Raw genomic sequence first — 27,243 nt, forward strand, 5'->3', positions numbered from 1 at the left:
CATATTGTAAGTAGGAAGAAAGGAGCTCCTATATGTTCAAGAGCCATTGCAAATGACTCGTTGCTGTGAGGTGCTGAGAGCAGAGTCCAGGTGCTGCGCTGCATCTCAGCATCAGACAATGTTGACTTTTCTGTGGAACACCTAATCTAGTTGGGGAACAACGGCGTAGGAAATGTAATTGGGGATGATATGCTTCAACTATATGACTGCCTATCTATCTCGCCATCATGCACTGTCTACAATGTTCATGGTGTTTTGAGGGTACACAATGGGACAGAATTTCTATTAAAGAAGTGAAGATTTCTCTCTCTTTCTGGGGAAAAAAACCCCAACATGAATTTCTTTAACAGTAGATTGGATAAAGTAGTATGGCTACAGTATTAGTCCATTTGTGAAGCAGTAGCTGAAACTAAGTTAATTTTAAGAAGCTCTGCAATCCTTAAAAAAAGAAAAATCTAAGCCTGTTAATGTGCAAAATGTTTTCCCCCATGCCAAGATCACAGTTGACATGATTAATTTGCATATGATTCTTTTATGAAACTGCCTATAAAATGTATCTCATACAATAAATAAATTAGGAAGCCAAAAGGTGCAAATTAGACATTTAAGTCAACAGAAAAGGGCAACACAATAAATACTTCATATCTTATTTTTATATTTCATTGCCTAATATTCACAGACCCATGGGTAGTAACATTTGAACAATTGCCAGCATCTTCACCTATTCCAATGACATTAATAACACTTGAAGCATTAAGTGAACAGGATCAGCATGCTGTCATATTTTCCACTGAGATCATTTGTGAAGTCAATTAACATGAAAAATTAATTATCTAAAAGTTTAGAGGCAAAGAAATATTTTATGTTAAAAAATACTGAACTTATATTACCTCTTTATTCAAGCAACATCTCACATACACAATAAATCTAATGAAAATAAAGGTTATCAAGTGCCCCTTCCTATGGAAAGGATGAAATAAATTGCCATCTCCCAGGTCTACAGTTATAAGCGGATATGATCAAAAGGCCAGAAAGGGAAGCTAAGACTTCTACCTCACCCTTGTAACTAATTACCGGAGCTGCCTTGTTTTTCAGAAGATAATGCCATAGTAGATGAAGATTGATAAGGACCACCCAGTCTGCCCAGTTGTTCTGATCTATAATAAGGATATGTCCCAGCTGTCAACCATACAAGTTTGACTGCCTCCAGGATAATGCTTCTTTATACATCTTAGATTTATTGTCTTTCCTCTTTGGTCCTCTACCACTCTAAATAGATAAACGTACAGCTTAAACCAACACCCAACAAAACTGTCTCCGGCCCTCCAATGTATTTTACCCACCCTAACAACCACATTCATATCACTGTCCTCCATATCTGTACCAAACATGCTTTAATTTCTGGCACAGTATTGATTTCCATCACCTCTGTTAAAACATTAGTCCAGTTATCTACTACCCGCTGGGTAAAATATTATGTCCTTATATTTCTACTGATCATCGCTTTTAATTCAAATCATGATATCTTGTCCTTGAATTAATTTTCCTATGGTATTTTGTATATTCCTGTATTTCACTGAAGCCTGTCAATTATTTGAATGTTTCTATCATATTTCAATTTTGCTTCTTTCCTACAGTAAGCACATTTTGAGTGCCTTAAGCCTCTCGCTTTACAGGGCTTGTGTTGCAGGCCTTGTACTATTCTAGTAGCCCTTCTCTGAACCTCATCGATGCCCTCATCATCATTGCAAAAGTTATGGCTTTCAGAAATCATCACAGTATGCAAGCTAGGGTCTAACTACTGGACAATATTACCTTCTTTCTCCTGCTTCTAATATCTCTACTTTTAAACCTAAGCATACTGCCACTTTATTACATTGATTGCTAACTTTCAGGTTGTGTGAGATAATTACTCATAGATTGTTTTTCCTACTTTAGGTGTACCCAGTGACTATTACTACTAATAATAATCATTTTTAAAACATTACTATACATACATAGCACTGTTCAGATACTGTACATATAAAAGACAGTTCCTGCTCAGTGGATCTTACAGTCTAGTCAAGGAAAACATACATCATAAGAGTCTGTGGAAAGTGTAATTATAGAGAAATGTTTAGGATTTAAAATCAGCCTCGAAAAGCTGAATCTTTAGGCTGGAATTAAATATGACCAGGAAGAGAGTATGATACACCAACTCAGGAAATCAGTTCCATGCATATGTCACAGTAAAGTGCAATGCATGGAGTTAGCAATTGGCAGTGGAGGAGAACAGCCCAGACAGGAGTAACTTATCTGATGAATGGCATTCACAAAGTAGGACATAGGGAGAGTGAAGAGAAAAGAGGTAACGAGGAGCTGCAGAGTAAATGCATTTATAAGCAAGTCTGAGAAGCGGATGGGGAGCCAATGCAGCAACTTGAGAAGAGGGGTTACATGGTCATAAAGATTCTTAAGGAAGATGAGTCCTGCAGCCAAATTATGAATAGAATGTAGCAGAGAAAGATGGTTCAATGGAAGGCCCACGTAGAGCAAGTTGCAGAAGGCTAAGAGGCAGGTGATAAGAAAGTGGATGAGAGATTAGGTTGTACATTCAGAAAGGGTGGGACTGTTCTGTAACTTAATTGAACATCCGAATGTAAGTAATTCCACACGCTGGGTCAGACCAAGGTCCATCAAGTCCAGAATGCTCGCCCTGAAATTGACCAGTCTGACTCAAGTACCTGGCAGATCCAGATAAAACAGATCTATTTCTTGTTACTCACTCCCAGGGATAGCAATGGTTTTCTCTAGTCTAATTGACTAATAATGTTTCCTGGACTTTTCATCCAGGAACATAAACCCCTCTATGCTGGTCACCTTGACCATGTCCTCTGGTAACAAACACCATTGCTTGTTTTTGCACTGAATGAAAAAACACTTTTTACTATTTGTTCAAATCTACTGGTTGTTTGTTTCATGAGTGTCTCCTTGTTTTAGTGTTTTTGAAAGGGTAAATAACCATCCTTTATTAACCTATTCCACTCCTTTCATGATTTAGTTTTTTGCTTCTATGGCAAGATTCTTCTCAAACTCTCTTTGTTTTACTGCTGTTTTATATCTAACTTGCCTGAAATTTATGATCTTGCATATCTTCTTCAGTTGAATCTGCTTTCCATGTTTTTGCAAAAATATCCTTTTTGTTTAAACTATGCTGGTAGTCATTTGGTCTTCCTTTGAACTTTTGAAATGCAATGAATACATTTTATCTGGGCTTCCAAAAGTATATTTTTTAAACAATGTCCATGACTCATGCAAACCTTTGTGACTACTCTTTTCAGTTTTTCTCTAAATGCCTCATTCTAAAATATGCTAAATATTAGGGATGTGCAGGAGAAAAAAAAATTCATTTTAATTTTTAATTCGTTTTTGGGAGATATTTTTTCCACGAATTTCAGTTTCTGGATTTTTTGATTTGTTTTAATTCGTGAGAAAAACCCAAATCAAACAATAATAAAAAACCCATAAATGGACAAAATACAAAAATGAGGCCTCCTGGGACCTCCCGCCCAAAAACATTCTGGGGCCCCCAGTCTGGTGAGGATCTGCTGGCTTCGGCTTAGGCACAGGCTGAAACCTCAGCCTTGCGTAAGCCAAGGACACAGTAAGTCACCGTGACTTCGGCCTACTCAAGGCCAAGGATTTGACATGACCTGGAGGCCGGGTCCCAATGATGGAGCCTTGGCCCATACCCGGGACCGATGCCATGACCAGGCCAGAAGGCTGGGACCTGACGCTGGGGCTGTGGCCAAGGCCAGAGCCCGGACCCATGCCTGACACCATGACCTGGCCCGGAGGCCAGGTCCTGATGCCAGGGCCTAGGCCCAGGCCAGACCCAGTGCCACAATCAGACCCTGAGACCATGTCCCGATGCCGAGGCCTCAGCCTGGACCCAGGCCCAATGTCATGACCTGGCCTGGAGGCCATGTTTCAGGACCAATGTCGTTACCCAAACCAGATGCCAGGTCCCAATGCCAGGGCTTCAGCCAGGACCCAGGCCCGACACTGTGACTTGACCCAGAGGCCTAGTCCTGGCACTAGGGCTAGGGCTAGGGCCAGGACACCGACCTGATGATGGGGTCTCATCCAGGAGGCTGGGTTCTGACACATGGGCCTCAGCCTGGCATAAGGCCCACGCCTCAAAGCCCAGGCCTTAGAGCCTTTTCTTGATGCTCTTCATTCTTCAGCACTTGCAAGCCAAATGATGCATCCACTGGGGTCGTGCTGGAACAAATTAACTCCGGCATATTCACGCCAGTGGATGGTGCCATTTTGATGTATGGCAATGCCATACACATTGCTATACATCAAAATGGCGCCATCCACTGGGATGAATGTGCCAGAGTTAATTAACCCTGTCGCAACCCCAGTGGATGGTATCATTTGGCTGGAAAGTGCTGAAGAACGAAAAGGACAAGAAGAGTCTTTGAGGTCTTAGCCTGACTCTGGGCCAAGGTACAGATGTTGGAACCCAATCTCCTAGCTGAAGCCTTGGCTTGAGGCCTGGGTTTGAGCTGAGGCCCCATCGTCGGGACCTAGCCTCCAGGTCGGGTTGTGGCAATGGACCTGGGTCTGGGGCCAGGGTCCCAGCATCAGGCCTGGGTCCGGGACTCAGCCTGGGCCAAGTCCCTGGAATTGGGAACCAGCCTCCAGGTTGAGTCATGGCATCAGGCTCGGGTCTGGGCACCAGCCTGGGCCAATTCTCCATAGTCAGACCCCGACCTCCGGGTCGGGTTGCGGCATCAGGCCTAGGTCCGGGATGAGGGCCTGGCATCGGGACCAGGCATCCAGGTCAGGTCACAGCATCAGGCTGAGTCCCCTACATCAGGAACCTGCCTCCAGGCTGGATTACCACTTTGGGCCTGGGCCTGAGCCCTGGTCTTGTTCAAGGCTTGGGCCTGGGCCGGGTCACTGCCTAGGTCAAGACTCTGGCATCAGGCCCTGGCCTCTGGGTTGGGTTGCGGTGACAAGCCTGGGTCCAGACTGAGGGTCTGGCATCATGATGCTCCTCCAGGCTGGGTCACAGCATCAGGCCTGTGTCTGGGTCCAAGCCTAGGACAAGGCCCTGGAATCAGGACATGGCCTCTGGGTTGGATCTCAAAGTTGGGTCTGGGTCTGGGCCTAGGTAAGTTTTATTTTTTTCCATTTAATTTTTGGGGGTCTCGACTTTGGCCCCCAGCATCAGCCCATGCCTTGGCATCAGCCCATGCCTCTGCCAAGACCCCAATATCACACTCAGGCATAGGCCACAGTCCCCCGATTCACTTCGGAGCCCCCTCGAATGAAACGATTTAGCCTTATTTGTTGCATTTTGCAGTATTGTTTTAAACAAATGCACATCCCTACTAAATATAACTGCAGTAATTTAATTAATGTTGTCCCTCCAGTTATGTCAAATTTGATTGCATTATGATCACTATTGCTAAATGGCCCTAGTACAGTAATCTCTTGAACCAGGATCTGCCTTCCACTGAGGAATAGATCTAAAGTAGCTGCCCCTTTCATCAGTTCTAGGATCAGCTGTTCCATGAAGCAGTCATTTATGGTATCTAGAAAACTAACCTCTTTAACATGAACCATTGACAGATTCAAAACTGGGAATGAGGGAGTCTACAGGAAACACCCTCAGACCAGTTTAAGGGACCAGCCACAGCTATCTCGCCTGGCCCTCCTCAAGTCCCAACCCAGCATGGGATTCTGGGCCTAGGTATGATACCTTTAGCCTAGCATAAGAAGGTAGGGTCCCAGGAAGAAAGCAGAGACCCAACCTACGCAAAGACCTGCTATGTTTGAGGACTTTGTGTTGCATGAAATTAAGGTGAGCATAATTGTTTGATTTTGGTTTTCTCACTGTAAATAAACTGCACCTAAGTAAACAGACAGAATCTGCCTCTTTATCACTCTTGGCTGTTTTCTAAGCCACAATGGGCCATATTACCACATATGGTGGCAGCAGTGGGATCTCTTGCCTAAGTGGGAAGCACAGGCAGGAATTCACAGCTGCAGTAGCAGAAAATTAATTCCTGCAGAGTTGTTTTCTCTTTCTCTGGAGCCTCTCCATTTCACTCACCCAGCTGAAGTTACAAATGGTCAAGGAAGTAGCCTGTCTGTGCAGTCAGGGTTCAAGCAGTGGGTCAGGGCCAGACAGGCAATCAGGTTTTTTTCCCCTCTCCTTTACCCAGAGAGATACCCAGTTTGGAGGCAGCATGGAAAGCAGGGAAGATAGAGCAAATGATCCAGTTCCTTGCTACAGGGTAGCAGCAACTGCAGAATGTCCTATAAACCCAAATTGACTAGGAGCAGGCACTGCAAGCACAGCTTATGCCACAAAACACAGTGCTTACCCAGGTAGCACAGGCCAGCAAACCACTGTGACCACATCACCTTCCCTGTCACCAGTTATACTTAAGATGGCTCCAGGAGAAGAACCCAATTGTTTCCTGAAGAATTTTGAAAAGACCGCTAGATTAGCAGCCTGGTCAGAAGATGGTTGGATGAACTATCTTCTCACCAGAAGTAATCAAGAGGCCTTCTAGACCACCATTTCTTCATTTGTTCTGATAGAACAATTCCTAGTTCCCAAACTATATCATCAGAAGCTCATCCAACTAGCACACAACCACCTTCTAGAAGGGAAATTATTGGCACAATTCTATTAGCCAGGCCTACATAAACAGGTCCAGTTATATTGCCAGTCCTGCCCTTCCTGCCTACTCACAAAGACTGCAGGCATAGGGGTGGCACTTCTCAAACCAATGCCCATAATTTAGATCCCTTTAAAAAGGGTGGGCATGGATCTTGTGGGGAAACTAGAGAGATCAGCTCATAGAAATAAGTACATCCTTGTCATTCTGGACAATGCCACAAGATATTTGGAGGCAGTACCGCTACGGAATATGAAAACCCTGATGGTGGCAACCATTCTAATGGAGGCTTTTTTGCGACTCAGGTTTCCCAAGGATATCCTGACAGATCAGGAAACCCAATTTGTGTCCAAGGTAATGAAACAGCTCTGCATCTTTCTCAAGTTAAAAACACTTTGTACCCTGGTGTATCACCTGCAGACCAATGGCCTGATTGAGTGCTTCAATTAGACACTCAAAAAATGTTGAAGAAATTTGTAGATGAAGACGTCAGAAATTGGGACAGATTGCTAACCTATGTGCTGTTTGCAATCCGTGAAGTGCCACAGAGGTTAATGGGGGTTTTCCCCTTTTGAGTTACTGTATGGGAGAAGACAGAGAGGAATCTTGGACATAGCCCGCGAGACTTGGGAAGACAAAAGGAACCCCAGGCAGAGCTTCATTGACTATGTTCTCCGAATGCAGGATTGCTTAAAAATGTCTGGGGAGGCAGCCCACCTATGCCTAGAGAAGGCTCTGGCTACCCAAGTCCAAGGTTACGATCCACCATGGTTCAAAAGGTATTCCAGCTGGGGAACCACATCCTTGTCCTCCTCCCATCTTCAGAAAGCAAGTTGTTAACTCATTGGAGAACCCAATGAAGTGTTGGAGAAAACAGGGCTGTAGAATATAAACTAGCCCAGCCAGATAAATAAAAGAAAACTCAAATCTACCACATAAATCTTCTGAAGAAGTGGATTGCACAGGAAAGGGGAGTGTTACAAGAAGGAGAGTTTGGTCCAGAGGTCAAACATGAAGTGGACTGAACCCGGATTCCTTACAGAGAGCAGCTGTCTACCGCACAGACAGCTGACTTAAAGTAGCTGGTGGAGCACAACAAGGAGATCTTTTTGAACCTAGGAGGTCATACCCACTTGGTGCAGCCTCCTGGAGCTTTGGTACAGCAACAACCCTATCAGATTCCTGAGACAAGGCACCACATCATTGAGACCGAAGTGAATGAGTTGTTCCAGTTCAGGATGATAGAGGAGTCTAACAGTGATTGGTCCTCACCTATCGTGTTCATGCCGAAGCCAGATGGGAGCATAAGGTTCTGCATTAACATTAAAAAGATCAACAAAGTCTCAAAACTTGACACGTACCTGATGCCATGAATGGATGAACTGACTGAGTGTCTGGGATCAGCCCAGTTCATCTCTACCTTGGACTTTACAAAAGGCTATTGGCAGGTACCTCTTATGCCAGCGGGGAAGGAGAAGATTGCCTTCTCAATGCCAGGGGGACTTTTTCAGTTAATCATTCTCCTGTTTGGACTTCACGTTTCAATGCTTGGTTGACTGCCTGCTTTACCCACATCAAAGGTATGTATTCGCCTACTTGGATGATATCATAATCTATAACCCAGATTGGAAGACACATCTAAGCCAACTCCAGGCCACACGAACCAATCTGGGGAAAGCAAGACTGATGGCCAACCCTAAGAATTGCCTGTTGGGAGGATGAGAAGTCCAGTATCTTGGCTACAACAGAGGAAAGGGCAATGTGCATCCATAGAACCAGAAGATGAAGGCAATAACTTGGGTACCAGTCTTGCAAACAAAAGTGAAATTGAGAGTGTTCCTAGACCTTATAGAGTGCTACCGGAGGTTTATTCCCAATTATTCAGAGAAGGCAGAGCCTCTCAGAAGGCTGTTGTTGAAGAAAACAACAGAGAAGGTCCAGAGAATAGCTAAAGCAGAAAAGGCGTTCTGGGCTATGAAAGGGGCATTATGTTCTGAACAGGTCCTGATAAGTCTGAACTTCACCAGATTCTTCATGGTGTAAACTGATGCCTCACAATTTGGCTTGGGAGCAGTCTTAGTCCATGACAAGGATGTCCAAGAACATCCTGTGGCATTCATTAGCCGGAAGTTGATGTCACTGGAGAGATGATAATCAACAGTCAAGAAGGAGGCCTTGACAGTCAAGTGGGTCTTAGAGGCCTTGTGCCACTACCTGCCAGGATGGCAGATCACACTCATAATGGACCATCAATTGCTCTTATGGATAAATAGAAGTAAGGAGTCCAATGCAAGAATGATGAGATGGTTCCTGGCCCTACAGCCCTTCATCTATAAGATCTGACATAGGGCAGGAAGAGAAAACACTAATGCAGATTTCCTGTCCAGAGAGGTGTCCCTATTATGGGCAGGCACTCATCCTGGCAGGGCTGAGCTGAGGGGGAGGGTATGAGAGGGAGTCTACAAGAAATTCCCTTAGACCACCTTAAGGGACTGGCCTCACTATTTGGCCTGGTCCTCCTTAAGACCCAACCCAGCAAGGTATTCTGGGCCCAGGGAGGATCCCTTCAGCCTAGCATCAGAAGGCAGTGCCAGGAAGGGTTAGAGATGCCACAGGGAGCAGGCAGAGATCCAGCCTACACAAAGATCTGCTATGTTTGAGGACTGTGTGTTACCTGAAGTTAAGGCGAGCTGCATTAATGGTTTGATTTAGGCTTTCTCACTGTAAATAAACTGCACCTAAGATAACAGCCAGAATCTGCCTCCTTATTTCTCTTGGCTATTTCCTAAGCCATGGCTGGCCACGTTACCACACTAGGGTAATTAAAATCTCCCATTAATTCTGAGTTGGCAATTTATTTGTCTTTCTTATTTCTTTTAGCATTTCACAGAGTGTGTCTTCATCTTGGCCAAGTGCACTGTAGTATACACACACATATACTCTTAGCCATCACACATGGAATTTCTATCCATAAGAATTCCACAGTGCATTTTGTGTTCTGAATGATTTTTCTCCTGCTTGATTCTATGCCATCCTGGATATATAGTGCCACCCCTCTACCAATTCGATCTATCCTGTTATGGCAATGTAATTTATATCATCTTGCATTGATACACTTATTCCACTTTGACAGTCTTCAGTTTCTTTGGGCCCTGAATGTGGAATAAATTGTAAGCAGGGATGAGAGAAGCAGGGAATTTCTTGAAGTTTAGGAAACAGCTTAAGACTAGTTTATCCAACCAAGCATGGGATATTTCTGGACATGAAGGATAAGGATTTTAAGAGGGTGCATTTATAGGATATGGGAGATATTTATTAGGTATAATGTATTTTTAAATATGCTTTGGAGTTTGTGTGGAATATAAAATGTATGTTAAATGTATCTCCCTTGTTGCGATTCTGCCCCTTGGCAGCCTCTTACCTTCCTTTTTGCAGCCTTTCCTGCGGCCCAGAGGCCGCCGACTCTCCTTCAACGCAGCTGCCATCATCGCAGCCACGACCCGCAGCAGGGAACCAGCATCGCTGCTGTTTCCATTGCGGCAGGGGTTGCCAACGTCTGCCCTCTGTCCCGCGGTCGGGAGGCCATGGTCGCCACTCCCACTCAGTCTGGAGGCTGTCCTGAGCCACTGAAATCCTCTTCTTCTTTGCGGTCTGGAGGCCGCAGACACCGGTGTTTCCTTGCAGCTGGGGCCGCCCTCGGTCCTCCTTCATGCGCAGGGAAGCCACCTCCCACATCGGGGCCTCTGTGGCCTGGTTCCTGCTCCAGCTCCATCTTCAGCGGCAGGGACGCCGCTCTCCAAGGTTCTGCCCACTTCCTCCTTAGGTGCGGGGCTGTGCCTTTCTTCAATACTTAAAGGGCCAGTGAGGGAGTGGTGCTCCAGTAATGTCATTGTGGAAGTCTCCTCTTTAGCCCTATAAAAAGGGCCTGTCTTCACTTCATCCTTGCCTTCGCAAGGAGCCAGTCCTCCTTAGGACTCCTCTGCTATCCAGCTTCTCCTAGGCACTCCTTTCCATGTTCTTTGTTGGAATTCCATGTCTATGTCTTCGCCTTCATTAAGGTCTCTCGTCGGATCCTGTGTTTTGCCCAGATCCTGATATTCCGGATGTTCTTCATGTTTTCGTCCTTCATTGTTCTTGAAGTCCTGATGTCCAACTCTCCGGATGTCTTCATGCTATCATCTTCTTCATCCAGATGTTCTTCATCTTGGCAGCGCAATACTCCAGATGATCCTGGCTTTTATTCTCTAAGTATCAGCTTCCATACTCCGAGTTCGCTCGAGCTCCATGCCGAGCTTTACTCCGAGCCCCTGGATCATGATTGAGAACTCTGCCTTTTACGTGCTCCACTTGACGTGGCCGCGCCTTGCCTTGATTGGCTGGGAGGGCGGGTCTCAGTACAGGCCTTGCTGAGACTTGTCATGTCTTCATCCTGAATCTTCAAGCAACCTGCTTTGGGAAATATCAAGCGCGGTCCGTGACCTGCCTTGCTTGGTAGTGTAGGGCGCATGAAAGCGTGGTCTGCAACTTGCCTTGCTTGGTAGTGTAGGGTGCGTGATGTGGCAGTACCAATCCAGAACACCAGATCTTGTGACTCTGTCTGAGACCTCCGTATATCCTGAGTTTCGTTTTAGCCTACAACTCTTCATCTCACCTTCTATTACCCTGAGTCTCATCTCAGCCCTACAAGTCTTCGTCAGATCTTCTGTCTGCGTCTGATGTCTTCGCCCTTCAGCCACTCTCCATCCTGTCGCATTTGCTGCTCCCATGCAGCAGGTCTGAAAGGGCTATCAAGTGGCCGGAGGGCTACTCCAGAGATGTAAACAGGTTCGGCAGGTGCCAGGGATCTACATCACAGCATGGACTTGGACACTGCTCGCCTGTCTCGGTGCTTCCTGGAGCTCCTCTGCGGTTGCATCGTGGCCAAGGGTACACAAAATCCCAGAAATGGGACTGCCTCAAGTGTTCCCATAACATCCCTTGGATGGTTATATGATGGGTGAGTAAGTTTGGATATAGATAAAGGTAAAGATATCCTGCTATCATAGTGTCTCGTTGGTTACTCTAATAAAGATGTATCTGAGATGCCTATAATCTCTCTATCCTCAAATAATTCTAACTCTCCAATCTTATTCAGACTTGTAGCATTTGCATGCAAGCATTTTGAAGTATGCTTTTTGTTTGTATTCACAACTTGCTTATTTCCAAAAGATACAGGCAGTTTAGAGTAATTCACATCTGCTTGTTTTCATTTACATCCATCTGGGCTGCTACAGCCTTAATCACATCCTCTTTACTGGGATATTCTAACTTCCCTGTTTTGTTAGTATCTTTGGAAGATACCTCCCTCTGACTATGAGCGTTTGAGTGATTGTCAGATTTCCTTCATGGTTTAATTTAAAAGCTGCTCTATTTCCTTTTTAAAATGTTATTGCCAGCAGCTGGTTCCACCCTGGTTAAGTTGAGCCCGTCCTGTCGAAATAGCCCCCTCCTCCTCAATGTTTCCCAGGTCTTAACAATCTAAAGCCCTCTCTCCTGCACCATTGTCTCATCCATGCACTGAGACGCTGGAGCTCAGCCTGCCTCTGGGGTCCTGCATGTAGAACAGGGATCATATCTGAGATGCAACAGTAGAGCTTATGCTTTTAAATTTCTTAGCTAAAAGCCTACATTTAGCCTCCAGAATCTCCTTCCTGCACCTTCCTGTGTTGATCACTCCCATAAGTACCACAACAGCTGGCTCTTCCCCAGAACGCTATCCTATCTCGCTAGCGTGCGAGGTCCACTACCTTTGCTACAATTGCATTGTAAAATTTGTGGAGGAGCAGGCAGAATCTGTGATCAATGGTATGAACTCTCCTTGAGCTTGCACTGGAATAGACTATTCTTTATTGGAGGCTTCTGTGTCTCAGGTACCTGATAAAGCAGTCCTTCAGTAATTCTTTAAAAAAAAACTTTAATGCCTAAGTCTGATAATTTCCCTCTTAAACCCAGAGAGCTGAACAGAGAAAAGGCAACACTGAAGTTTCCCCAATGTTTCTCCAAATATTTCAGATGCACAAACATTGCATTATGAGGATGTTCAGGCCAAAGAAATTTAATTTAGTTTCTTTTTCATTTCTGGGATTTTTTTTCTTTGTTTTTTGGTTCATTTAATATTTATTTAGGTTTGGTTCATTTCCCTGACCAAAATACACATTAAAAACCACACACAAAACAAATAAAATAAGCAAAATGGTGCCTCCCAGATGCCCTCTATCCCCTCTCTGGGCCCCTAAGGCAAGTAAGGAGCTTGGACAGAGTCCAGTTAGGACTCCCCTAGACTCCTCCAATCCCTCTCCTGACCCTCCAAAAAAAACACAGAGCTTGGATTCTGCCAGCTCTGAGAATGCAGCAAAGTGCAGTTTGGTGCTGTTCTTAGGGCTGACCAGTGCCATGATGTTGTATGGCTGTACAGCAACATGGTACTGGCCAGCAATGAGAACAGCACCAAACTGGTCATGTTGGTGCTGTTCTTAGGACCAGTGACAATTTAGCTTCAAGAAAGCAGGAAGAAAAGTGAATGAGAAATATTCTTAAATCTAATGAAATAGAAGTCAGTTTGAAACAGCCTGACAAACCTCACTGCCAATACCCCTGACATGCACCACCATGCAGAATCCACCAGCATGTAGTAGCAAGGCAGAATCTAAAGTTACACAGATCTTCAGTGATAAAGGATTCTCATAGGCTTTTACATTTCTAATAGAGAAATGTAAAAGCTGTTTTTGCAGTAAAGCAGTACCTTAACCATGGACAGTGGATTTATAAGAAATGTCTGCCTGATGGGCAGGTGAAAACGTATGTGCAGCCTGTATGTGTGTATTTTTACCTGCATACCAGAGAGTAGGGATGTGAATTCATTTGAAAGAAATATACAAAACACAATGAATGAGGCCATTTTCAGTTTGTTCTAAATGGAACGAACTGAAAATGGCCTTTCAAAAAAAATGACTGAAAAATTTGGGGCATTTAAAAAATAAAAGCCTTGCCTGGGTCCTTCCAACTCCCTTCTTGCCCCTCAAGATAGTATCATGGCTCAGTCTGAGCTCATCTGGACCTGTCTTACAAAACCAGCCTTGGAGCCCTGGCCTACCTGGCTGGGCTCAGCCAAATGCAGCAAAGTCCTCCTCAGGCCCCCTCTCTAGCTTTTGATAAACAAACTGAGAAAGTGAACCACCCCAAAATGAAATCCCCCACACACAAAAATTAACTGAAACAAAATTATTGGGCCTGCACATCCCTACCAGAGAGGTGCTCCTGCAAGTGGGACTATGGAAGGGTTCCACGTTCCACGTTACATGCAGAGTTTTTAATTTTAAAAAAGTATATGTATAAATGTCACCGAGAAAACTACCCACACATATTAGCAGGTGTAAGTGTGTATGGGTAATTTTCAAAGTGAAAAGATTGGATGAATACTTTCCCTTTGAAAAATAGTGTAAAGTCTGTGGATAAAAACTACCTGCAGACTTTGCACTCTTTGAAAATTACCTCCTAAACTGTAAATTCCTCATATTACAACCATGTTACAGAAAGAAGCATACATTCACTGATTCCCAGATAAACTTCTGCAGTTCTCTGTGTAAATTCTGCAGCTAGAGAAAACAATTTTTACAGTCAGAGTTAATCAATGTATGTCATCAAAGTAATGCTAAAGGAAAAAATAATGTAACATTAATAAGTGAACAGATAAGCACCAAAACTAAATTGAGTAATTTTTCAATTCTGAGCTTTCAAGAGATGTATCTACATCAAGATCAAACCATAAAGCGCCAATAAATTCCCTATATATTGTATGTCAAAATATTTTAACATTTGCAGCCTTTAAAAATGTACATTTTTCCTTGATTGTGTTTTTTTTTAATATTCTAAAATCACACCTTTATTGAGTTTAAACCACAGTTCAACTTTCTGTACTACAGGTAAGTTTCAGACTTGTGGTAATTCAACCCATTTGGGTGTATGCTCCAATATACTGTATGTCCAATATACATGCATGTAATTTTCAGGAACCAGACTAACTAAAGGATTTTCTCCCATTCTCGGAGTAATTTTTAAAGGGATTTCCATGGATAATCTGGAGTTTAAAGAACGAAAATCTCTAAAAAATTGATCAATCCATCCTCTCCCCATGGAAGGTAAGGTGGGAAGTGCACTTGCTTTTTACAGCATGGGTATTTTTCCTCATGGGAAAAGTGTCATTATCAGGTGGGCTGGAAGAAATACAAATCCCCACAAATTGTTTACCTTCATGCTTTGCATCTGCCAAGTATGCTAGGTAAGAAAATCTTCATGGAACCAGCCACTGGTGGATTTTCTAAGAGAAATTCTTTAGGCCTGAAAGTTATGTAGAGGGCCTGAAAATAGGCCTCCTTATATCTAAGGGGATAGACATAAAGAGACCCATATTGATAAGCGTTTAGCTGGCTAACTGACAAGTTAACTGGCTAAATGAATATTTGGGTCCATGCCCAGCTAAATTCTAGCTGGCTAATATGTTAGGTAGCTTGAATTTAGCCCGATGAGTTAGGGGCATTCCAGGGACATAAAAGAGATGAGTTGAGTTAGTTGGCTTAGGGGGTCATGTTCTAAGCCTATCGCACGTGATAGCTTGCTGGGGGTGGAGTCGGGGCGGCAAGGGGAGGAGTCAGGGCGGTGAGGACACGGACGTGGCATTACCTTTGCTGGCGGCAATAAGGTAAAGACCGTTATTGTCACCTGTAGCGCACCTAATAGCACCACCTTTCACGGTGGCGCTATTGGGTGCGAAAGCCGGCAGCAATAACACCGCGGTGGTGCGATCGCTGTTGGCTTTCGCAGGCCTGCCCCCGTTACTGCTGGATTCACCATTCTCTGCGAGAATGGAAATTCCAGGCCTAAGTTAACCAGCTAATTCCAATAGCAGGTTCACTATAGCCACCTTAGTCTGGGCAGGCCAAAAAACTATTCTAAAATTAGCAGGTTAAACTTATCCAGCTAACTTTAAGATAGCTGGTTAACTGCGTCACTGAATATACAATGCTAGTTAGTCAGATAATTTTATCCATCTAAGTAGCTGAGCTGCACAGCGGCTGAATATGGACCTCAAGGAGTCTTTGATCTATTTATAGCAAAACACAGTAACAAAGATGAATCAAATGTTTCTGATCTTGATTGCACTGATTTGGTATTTTTATATTTGTTAGAAGAATCACCTGAAATGTAATTGAGCCTATAAATAGATGTGTAATATTTTATATCATCATAAGCTTCCTGCTGTTGTTAATGCAGTGCAATACAGTCTTTATTGAGCTTTCTACTGAGTTTGAAATTAATTTTACAAAAGTATTTAAGATGATTTGTAGCATAGGCAGAGACACTGTAAATGAGCTGAAAATGTGCTAAAGAGCTGAGGCAAGTTTGCCTGTTTTTTTTTTTGTTTTTTTGCAGAAATGTGTAAAGTTTTCTTTTTTCTTGAAGTCACAGGCAATGACAATTATTTATTTTCACACATCTTGTCATATACTGTATACTCTAAATCCCAGTTCAAGAAGGAGGAAAGAAAAATATTTGTTCAGGTCACTAAAACTGCATATGTACTTTTACTTTTAATTGAATTATGTTAAAATGTTGCATTAAGAAGTTAATTGAAAGTAAACTGAAATCTCAGAAGTATATGAAAATAAGTTTTATGTTTGTAGAGGGATGATAGATGAAGAGTTATTATTTTGCCATTCATATTTCAACCCTTTTTCTACCACTGATTCTCAAATGTTGACTCCTTTATCTTCTTTTTGACATACCCAGAGCCAGTGCCATTATGCAAGTATAGATTCCCTCCTTCATTGATCTGTAGATTCTGACACAGAAGGAAAGTCGATGTGATTCACAGCTGCAGACCCACTCAACATGGCTGCTTAAATCTGTCATTGCATCATAAGGCTGTACCCCTGTTTCAGGAGATTTGATGTTTTGAACCAGTAAGAAAGAGAAGAGTGATTTGAAAGTAGCTTGCTGGAGAGAGAGAGAAAGAGAGAGAGAGAGAGAGAGAGAGAGAACCTTGCTATAGGGCCTATGCCTAGACAGGTATTTGTATCCCTATGGGAGGGCCACCTAGTAACTCGAGGTGGGGATTAGGTATGAGCGTAGGGGGTTGGGGGCCACTTTCACATTCAACATGAGACGTACGGAAAGAACAGTGGTCTCTAGTGGAGATTTGCTGGCCGTCGGAGTGAGGAAACTCACTCCAAGAAGAGATTTGGGCAATGTTCCCTCAACCTAGCTTGATGGACACTCTACCTGGGCAACAACAAGCTTGGTTGAGAGAACATTGCCCAAATGTCTTCTTGGAGTGAGTTTCCTCACTCCGACGGCCAGCAAATCTCCACTAGAGACCACTGTTCTTTCCGTACGTCTCATGTTGAATGTGAAAGTGGCCCCCAACCCCCTACGCTCATACCTAATCCCCACCTCGAGTTACTAGGTGGCCCTAGCATAGGGATACAAATACCTGTCTAGGGCATAGGTACTATAGCGAGGTTCTCCCTCTCCCCCTCCCAGTTCGGTCTTGTTGCGAATGAATGTGTTGTAGCTATTAGCCGTGATAACACTGTGGCTGTGTCACAGCACCTGTTTTACATATGCTCCAGCCCCTGAATATATACTTATGAATATGCATTCGCAAATCGTGTTAACGGCTGTTAGCGCGATGTGCGGTATTATCTCCTGTGATAACACCTTGGACAATGACCCCCAAAGAGAGAAAACAGGCTGCTCTGATTGGGGAAAGGTTTCCTAATCTATGAAGAGATCTGGACAGTGAACTCCCTGCTTAGTTTGAGAAGTTACATGAGAACAAAATGACAGCATATTACTGAATCTCCAGTGTCTTGCTGGAAGCTGCTTTAGCTGAATCTTGATCTGAAGAGTTGTATCAAGACTAAGAGTGGGAAGGGGGGATAATTTTGTTTCGGTTTTCATTTCATTTTTGGGGGAGATTCCCCCCTCAAATGCAATTTTGTGTAATGTTTATTTTGTATCTTTAGTTAAAGAAATAGAATAAACATTGAACCCCCCCCCCAAAAAAAAAAAAGAAACAGGGCCTCCCAGTACCTTCCCTGTCCCCCTCCCACCCTCCCACCCAGAAAAATGCCAGGGCCAGGATCCTCTCCAGCACCCACTTACCCTGTACAGGGGGGATCTGCAGACAAGCCCAGGCCCCAATCCAAGCTGGGGACTTGTGTGGGATCTAGGCCAAGGTTGCTGTGACCTACCACATCCTAGGCCTATGGAAAGCCCAGACTTGGAGGCTTGGACCCGATACTTGGACCAGGGTCCAAGCCCAGGCCTGACTCCGCAGTCCAGCCCGGAGGTTGGTTTCCAACGCTGGGGCCTCATACTGGACCCAGGCCCAATACCGGGGCCCAGAGCTTGAAGTTCCTCTTCAGTATCTTCTTTCTTCAGCTCTTCTTCTCTAACTGATACTGTCCGCTGGGTTTGCACCGGTGTTGATTAACTCCAGTGCATCCATCCCAGCGGAGAGCACTGTTTTGATGTACGGCAACTAATTTGCAAGGCCCAGGCATCAGGATGCGTCGGCATAACCCCCGATGCAATAAGGGGTTCAGTGCGTCCAAAAGTAAACGCTGGTCCAAAGAAAGGCATAGTTAATAGCGCTCATCACTTGTAAATGCCATGTAGATGAGGCTCTTAACTATTATCCTGCAATGCGAAAAATCCCCGTGTGCCTAAGGCGCATTTTTTAACCTGTAAAATTGTATGCCTCCCTGGAGCAAGCGTAAAGCCTTCCTGCACATCAAGGGCCCAACTTAAAAACAAAAAGACCTGCTTTTCTGTGGTTCCTCCTACTTAGAATCGTCGCTCTGGGCCATGTATATTATGGTGCGTACTGTACCAGTAAAATAGCTGCTGCGGGAAAAACGGATGCTGGTAAATTGAGCATCTGTTTTACTGACTGCGTACAGCCATGTCTCCTGGGCGCCCTATGTGATGGACGCACTAGGAGCACACAATTTATCCCTAGCGCATCCTTTTTAGCGTGGCAGCTCATTTGCTTATTTCATCGGGCACCCAGGAGAGGTGATTGTGGGCACATTAATAAGACACCCAGTTTGGACGCACATTTTTAGAGCATCCATATTGCGTCGGCCTTTATGTTACTGAAACGAGGAAGTAGGATTATTAGAGTAGGTATTTTTAGACTGAGAGACGAAAATGACAAATGTGAAAAGAGTGAAAAGAAAAAAGCAGAAATGCTAAACAAACACCCTTAAGCAGTTTTAATCAAAGAAGGGTTTGAAGAAGTTTCACAGATAATTAGAGGGAAACTTATGGTAATGGTGCAGTGTTTGTATCAAACTAGCAAAACTAAAACAAAAGTATGGGATCAGATAAGATACATTTTAGGATATTAAGGGAACTGAGAAAAGTTCTGTCGAATCTACTGATGAATCTATTTAATTTTTCTTGGGAGTCTGGAGTTATTCTGTAGGGAGGTGCAATCATTTTTCCCAAATTAGGCAATGTCAACGAAATTTTCTAATTTGGAATGGTTCGAGAGAACCGAAAAACGATTCAATTTTTTCCGAAATTTCGGAAAAAATTCATTTTTGAGTTAGTACACACTAACGGGAGTTAGTGCGTGCTAACTCCCAATAGCACGTACTAACTCTGTTATCATGCACTAACTCCCAATAGTGCGCACTAACCCGAAAATCAGGGGCCCCCCCAAAAAACCCCCCGAACTACGGGAAAATTCACGCGGGGGGGGGGGCCAAAACGAAGCCCGACACAAAATTTTTACCCGAAGCACATCTCTTTTATTCTATGGGACTTGAGAAGAACAGATATAGTCCATCTGATAAAAGTGGGGGTTTGAAATTACAAACTAATGAGCCACAACTCAGTGGTGGGAAAACTAACGCACACTACTGAGTGAAAACATAGTGAAGTACATAAGAACATAAGAATATAAGAAATTGCCATGCTGAGTCAGACCAAGGGTCCATCAAGCCCAGCATCCTGTTTCCAACAAGGGCCAAACCAGGCCACAAGAACCTGGCAATTATCCAAACACTAAGAAGATCCCATGCTACTGATGCAATTAATAGCAGTGGCTATTCCATAAGTCATCTTGATTAATAGCTGTTAATGGACTTCTCCTCCAAGAACTTATCCAAACTTTTTCTGAACCCAGCTACACTAACTGCACTAACCACATCCTCTGGCAACAAATTCCAGAGCTTTATTGTGCGTTGAGTGAAAAAGAATTTTCTCCGATTAGTCTTAAATGTGCTACTTGCTAACTTCATGGAATGCCCCCTAGTCCTTCTATTATTCGAAAGTGTAAATAACCGAGTCACATCTACTCGTTCAAGACCTCTCATGATCTTAAAGACCTCTATCATATCCCACCTCAGCCATCACTTCTCCAAGCTGAACAGCCCTAACCTCTTCAGCCTTTCCTCATAGGGGAGCTGTTCCATTCCCTTTATCATTTTGGTTGCCCTTCTCTGTACCTTCTCCATCGCATCTATATCTTTTTTGAGATGCGGTGACCAGAAATTGTACACAGTTTTCAAGGTGTGGTCTCACCATGGAGCGATATAGAGGCATTATGACATTTTCCGTTTAATTAACCATTCCCTTCCTAATAATTCCTAACATTCTGTTTGCTTTTTTGACTGCTGCAGCACACTGAGCCGATGATTTTAAAGTATTATCCCTATGATTCCTAGATCTTTTTCCTGGGTGGTAGCTCCTAATATGGAACCTAATTTCGTGTAACTACAGCAAGGGTTATTTTTCCCTATATGCAACACTTTGCACTTGTCCACATTAAATTTCATCTGCCATTTGGATGCCCAATCTTCCAGTCTTGCAAGGTCCTCCTGTAATGTATCACAGTCTGCTTATGATTTAACTACTCTGAATAATTTTGTATAATCCGCAAATTTGATATCCTCACTCGTTGTAATCCTTTCCAGATCATTTATATATATATATATATATATATATATATATATATTGAAAAGCACCGGTCCAAGTACAGATCCCTGAGGCACTCCACTGTTTACCCTTTTCCACTGAGAAAATTGACCATTTACTCCTACTCTCTGTTTCTTGTCTTTTAACCAGTTTGTAATCCATGAAAGGACATCACCTCCTATCCCATGACTTTTTAGTTTTCGTAGAAGCCTCTCATAAGGGTCTTTGTGAAACGCCTTCTGAAAATCCAAATATACTACATCTACCGGTTCACCTTTATCCACATGTTTATTAACCCCTTCAAAAAAATGAAGCAGATTTGTTAGGCAAGACTTGCCTTGGGTAAATCCATGTTGACTGTGTTCCATTAAACCATGTCTTTCTATATGCACTACGATTTTGATCTTCAGAATAGTTTCTACTATTTTTACCGGCACTGAAGTTAGGCTCACTGGTCTATAGTTACCCAGATCGCCCCTGGAGCCTTTTTAAATATTGGGCTTACATTAGCCACCCTCCAGTCTTCAGGTACAATGGATGATTTTAATGATAGGTTACAAATTTTAACTAATACATCAGAAATTTCATTTTTTAGTTCCTTCAGTACCCTAGGATGCATACCATCTGGTCCAGGTGATTTGCTACTCTTTAGTTTGTCAATCTGGCCTACTACATCTTCCAGGTTCACAGTGATTTTGTTCAGTTCGTCTGACTCATCACCCCTGAAAACCATCTCCAGAACTGGTATCTCCCCAACATCCTCATTAGTAAACACGGAAGCAAAGAATTCATTTAGTCTTTCTGCAATGGCCTTATCTTCCCTAAGAGACCCTTTAACCCCTCGGTCATCTAATGGTCCAACCGACTCCCTCACAGGTTTCTTGCTTTGGATATATTTAAACAAGTTGTTATTATGAGTTTTTGCCTCTATGGCCAACTTCATTTCAAATTCTCTCTTCGCCTGTCTTATCAATGTTTTACACTTAACTTGACAATGCTTATGTTTTATCCTATTTTCTTCAAATGGATCCTTCTTCCAATTTTTGAAGGATTTGTTTTGGTTAAAATAGTCTCTTTCACCTCACCTTTTAACCATGGCAGCATGGTTTTACTACAGGGAGATCATATCAAACAAATCTGTTCAATTGCTTTTGGATGTAATGTACTTGAAGTTCAGGAAAATATTTTATATTATCCCATGTAGGAGACTCATAGATAAACTGTGTGGCCTGGAGGAAGTCCTAAGGTGGTGGACTGGATCAGAAACTGGTTGATTGACAGACAGAGGATAATGGTACATGAAATTCACTCTGAGGAAAGAAAGGAGATAAGTGGAGTGCCTAAGGGATCGTTCTGAGGCCAGTTCTGTTTAATAGCTTTGTGAGTAATATTGTGAAAGAGTTAGAAGAAAATTTCCCTCTTTGCTAATGACACTAATATCTTTTACAGAGTGGGCATCCTTGAGGAACTTTGAAAAGTGATGTAACATGGGCTGAAGAGTGGTTGAATGATTGTAAATTAAGATTCAATGGACAAAAATTACAGAATCCTGTATTTGGGATGCAGGAATCCAAGGACGTGAGCTGTTGATGTGTACCAGCTAGGAAAGGGACCTTGAGGTGATCATATCTGATGATCACAGGCTAATAATACAGTTTTATAAGGCAGTGGTCAGTGCCAGAAGGATGCTAGAGTAAATAGGAAGAGGCATAAAGCTGATAAAAAAAGAGGAACCAATGCCTTTGCCTGGGTCAAAGACAAGATCTTACCTAGAAAATAGTGTCCAGTTCTGGAAGATTTCCCTGCAAAAGGCTGAAGGTGGTCGAGAGAGAATGGCCAGCAAAATGGTGCAGAGTCTACACTAAAAGCCAAATGAGATGAGACAAAGGCCTAAATATGCAAACCCTAGGAGAGAAGGTGTGGATGGGGGTGGGGTGGGGGAGTATATATGAAAGCAATTCAGTAACTCAAAGAACTAAATCTTTTTCTTTTTTGTTTTAAAGGAAAGAATACTTTTGAACAAGAGATCATAAATTGATGCTCTGGGAAGCTAGACTCAGCAGCAGTGTAAGCAAATATTTCTTCACAAAGAAGTCAGTATTCACAGCTGGCCATTTAAGTAGCTTAGCCGGATATAATTTATCTGGCTAAGTTGCAAGGTATATTCAGTAGCACGGCTAAGCTGCTGAATATACGCATATATATGTATATACATACATACTTAGCGGTATAAGTTATAACCAGCTATAACCGGTTATATTCTGTTGTATGGAGGGTCTAATAGGGCCTGATTCATTAAGGTTCTTTCTCCATTCTGTGTCTAAGGGAAAAATGCTTAGTAAATCACGCCCTTAGTCAGTTAACTTATGCGGCATTATTCCTGGAATGAAATTGGGCAGACCAGATGTATTTCATTGTTTTATCCGTTATCATACACTATGGTTCTGTGTAAGTAAAATTAGTTTGATAAACTTAGCGATACACATGACACAGGTCATTTTATATGGGACATTTTCTGTATAGGAAAAGCCAGCAAAGAAATTTTTTTTTTTTTTTTTGCTATTCTTTCTCCTATTATACTGTGCTCTGCTTGACTTATGCATAAACATTAATAATAAAAAAAATAATTCTCATTTTCACTTAGTCCTCTGCTCTGATAAGTCAGATTTTACAGTACATGAGAAAATTGCTGAATTACAGGGGGAAGTGATGCCTTTACTTACCATGGCTGTTGCATCTTGATGTTTCTACGAGCCTGTTGTTCTGATCGTAGCATGCCATTGCTTGGTAGCGATATCCCTGCCCGCATTCCTTGATATCTCCTTGGACTTTCATTCCCAATAATACTTCAACCTTGCCTTCAGGTAAAATGCAATCAGACCAGTTCCCCACTGGCTGGGCATTGTACTTGTCACAAGGACAGAACTGGGTCTCAATCAAAGGATGCAACTGGGGATTTTTGCATTTGTCGTTCTTCTTACTTTTCCCTGGGTTAGAAAATCAAGAGGCATTATTAGCAGTCATTATTATACCTGGCCAATATTATGGGGCTAATTTTCCAAAGCATTTACATGGTCTTATGTGCGTAAATGGACTTTTTGGAAATTATCCTGGAAGTTGTACACGTGATATGATTTCATGTGTACTTTTTCTGTGTACTGGGAAGAGGCACGCCTGGGGGCAGAGCTGGGGTTCAGGGAAATAATTTACTTTCATGCACCTTTGATTTCTGAAAGTATGCACATGCACCCATTTGCACCTGCTTACAGAATTGTCACACCCACTAAGCTTTCCTATTGAGGGATTTACCGGGTTCTGGCTCTTTTTAAATTCTCATTTAATTTTTTAAAATAAAACAGGAGAAAATGTTTTAAAGGAAAAAAATTTCTTAAAATGTATGATTATCCTCTAATGTTAATATAGGGCAGACTTTTACTAATCCTGGAATTATTCCTAGCCCTTAGTTTGCCTCTCCCACACCACAGAAGTTTGGTGAAATGAAGCTGAAAGTACAGCTCTGAAAAAGAAGGCTATTTGGTAGTGGCCTATGCTTGGGGGTGATTTTTTTGGGTATTATAGCTGCTACAATTCTTGCTAGTGTATGCAACATGTTGCACAGTACTTCTTTTTAGATTTATGTTTATATTCTGATTATATCTTTGTGAACTGTATTTTTAACATGTAAGCTGGGATTGATTTGTGACTTGTATTTTTTTACGTGTGCGACATTTTGGGCAGTCTTTTTTTTTTGAACTGGCAAAGGTGGGGCATAAGTCTAAAGATAGACAGTGTTTACCATAATAAATCATCACTGAAAAATTGCCATCTATTTATGATGTACTATTAAAAAAAAAAGTGACATATTAAAAAAGAAATCAGGTTATATTTATGAAATGCTTTCTGGCGTGAGACATTGCCCATGAAAATAGTGAAAATAGGGGTACTAAAACATGGAACTCTCAAGGAGTTCACAGTTCAATGTACAGTATACTCGAAGCCCAATCACAATTTAGGAAAGGCAATCTGGGTCTTCCCTTGTCTGCTCTGATTATGTATCTCCATTCTCAACCTGGTGAAGTTATTCTCCCTCTATTCCTGCTGAGAATAATTAGATCTTCACACTCAGTTAGGTGTATAGATTTATTTGTCATAAATATAGCATTGCAGTATGGGCTTTAGTTATTTACTAGGAAATAGCCTAGGTAACAGGAAATAAAAAAACATGTGGGTCACAGCTGCTTTAGAATGCATGGGCCTAGCTGCTGTACTTCTATTTCCCAGGAGATAAACATAAAATAACAAGGGAATAAATTAGTACATACAGGGCATGATCTATAAAAGCTACTTTTTCCCTGTAAGCACACACGGGAACAAAACCTTTTATAAATCAGGTACAATAGCATTCACTATTAATATCAAGGGGTGCTATAAAGTTAACCCTGGGGTTATAAGAAAGGAAAAATTGGAAAAAAAAATGAAGAAAAAACCTCTGTGTTGTGTGCATGTTAGGAGGGGCAGGAGTGGCAGCAGTGAGGGGTTGTATTTCTGATTAAAACATGGTGACATGAATACATTTTCATATGGGTTCAGAGGAGCTGTTCAGTATACCAGAAATTTGAGAATACACATCATAAATATATCCATACAGTACTTTCCAGATCTCATTGCTTAAGTCTTTATGACCACGTACTCTGTTGAGTTTAATTCTGTACAAATTTGTGAATAAAATGGGTTCAGAATTTTTGTGCTTGGGGCAGAAATAGTTTTATAGTTTGTGTAAAATGAATTGGAGGGCTTTGATGCTGCGCATTTATGAGGTCACTCATTTTTTAATGGTTACTAGTCCTTAGGCAAAATGGGAGTAGATTTCACATAGCATATGAATCGTCTTATATTGAATTCAGTTTCATTTCAAATGTAATAGTACAGAGAAGACATGAACTTTAATGCAAAATGCTTTGAGCACCCAGAGTGCTAAAAGCATACAAAGGCATACTGAGGGTCTCTGGCACCCGGGGGCCAATGCATTTGTGTTGCCTCCCCTGCGCCACCCCCTCACCATCTCCTTGTAAAAATGCTTGCGGTCACAGAAAGTCACATTAATACAAACCCCAGAAAAGAAATGAACTGACAAACTAGTGTGAGTTGCCTATGAGTCAAAAGCATCCCTGCCTAGAGACAGGCTACCAAAAGAGTTTCCTTTGCCGCTTCCCTGTGTGGTACTGCAATCAACAAATACAGCCTCTGATAAAGAATGAGACCAAGAGCCAAGGATTGTGATGTAAAATGTCTAAAGTCTTCCAAAATTTCCTAACTTTCGCTGTACTGTAAAAAAAAAATAGGGTTATTCAGATGCACATTTCCACAGGGAAAATCAAATTCTTCCCACTTCCCATCTCAGAGAAACAGAAACAATAGCAGTCCTACTCTCCCAGCCCCCAGCAGTCTTGCTCCGTCTCCCCTTTCAGTGTTGCGGAAGTGGACCCTTGGGCTGAGGGGGAGTTAGTGCAACCTGCAGGGAGGAGCCCTGCAGGTCCCCACCATCGGCAGGCAGAGCAGGCTGAAGCAGAAGCCCAACTGGAGCTTCACCAATACTAGCCCTCGTTCCCCTTAGGTTGAGCCCTTGGGTGCCAGGACCGGCTGGACTTAGGCGCAGGCCTCTGTGGAGGTGAGGTCCATGACATAGAATATGATGCAGGTCAGCACAATAAGAGAATGTGGGGTCAGGTCAAGTAGCGGTCAGGACAGGCGGCAGGCAATCAGAGTCAGGTTCAGGCTGTGATCAAGGCGTGCAGAGATCTGTCAGAGTTGGGGGTTCAGGCAGTGGTCGGGCCAGGTGAAGTTTAGCCAATAACAGTAAACAGGCAGTGGTCAGTGGCAGACTGAGGTCAAGCAGCATCAACGTCCAATCCAAGGTCAAGCCAGAAGTCCTATCCAAAGTCAAAGCCAGAAATCCAATCTGAAGGGACAAGGAATGAAGAGGAGGATGAAGGGCCACAGGAGTAGGAAGAGACACTGAAAACAGATGAGGAAGACTGACCAGGAAGACTAGAACTCAAGATGAACCAGACTGCCAACGGAACTGGGAACAAGACACAGGAACTCAGGAACACGGCAGGATTCAGAATCAGGAACAGGAGTCAGAAACCAGGAGCGCAGAGGTAATGCACTTCTCTAAAGAGATGACCTATTGACGAGGCACAGAAGGACTGCCAAGGTGGCCTCTTATAGGCCTCAGGTAGTGACATCATCTTCATGCACCTCAGGGATTTTCCCACAGCAGGCCCTTTAAATGGGAAGCCATCAGTGCATGTGCCCCTAGGAGGGGCTGGAAAGAGAGGCAGCATCAGTGGCAGATCAGGCCCAGGGACCTGCTGCAAGTCAGCGGGGAAGGTGGACAGAGTGTGGCAATCTGCCCCAGTGTCAGAGGCTGCCTGCTAGAGTCCAAGGCTGGAGATGAGTTCAGCGGCTTGTTGGGGGGAAGGGGGGCCTGCAAGCACCAAGTACAACAATCTCCCTCCTCTAACCCCCCCGA

General features: G+C 43.0%; 1 protein-coding gene across 3 annotated transcripts in view; it reads right to left on the reverse strand.

Annotated features, from left to right (window-relative positions):
• The window catches only part of THSD7A (thrombospondin type 1 domain containing 7A), an 862,000-nt gene that overhangs the window by 150,968 nt on the left and 683,789 nt on the right, over positions 1–27,243 (reverse strand). For all 3 annotated transcript variants that reach the window (XM_029588974.1, XM_029588975.1, XM_029588973.1), the window contains one exon: positions 23,432–23,695. In XM_029588974.1, the coding sequence (XP_029444834.1) occupies positions 23,432–23,695 (264 nt within the window). The remainder of the gene's footprint in view (positions 1–23,431; positions 23,696–27,243) is intronic.

The sequence above is a fragment of the Rhinatrema bivittatum genome, chromosome 2 (assembly GCF_901001135.1).
Source record: "Rhinatrema bivittatum chromosome 2, aRhiBiv1.1, whole genome shotgun sequence".
Classification (NCBI taxonomy): Eukaryota; Metazoa; Chordata; class Amphibia; order Gymnophiona; family Rhinatrematidae; genus Rhinatrema; species Rhinatrema bivittatum.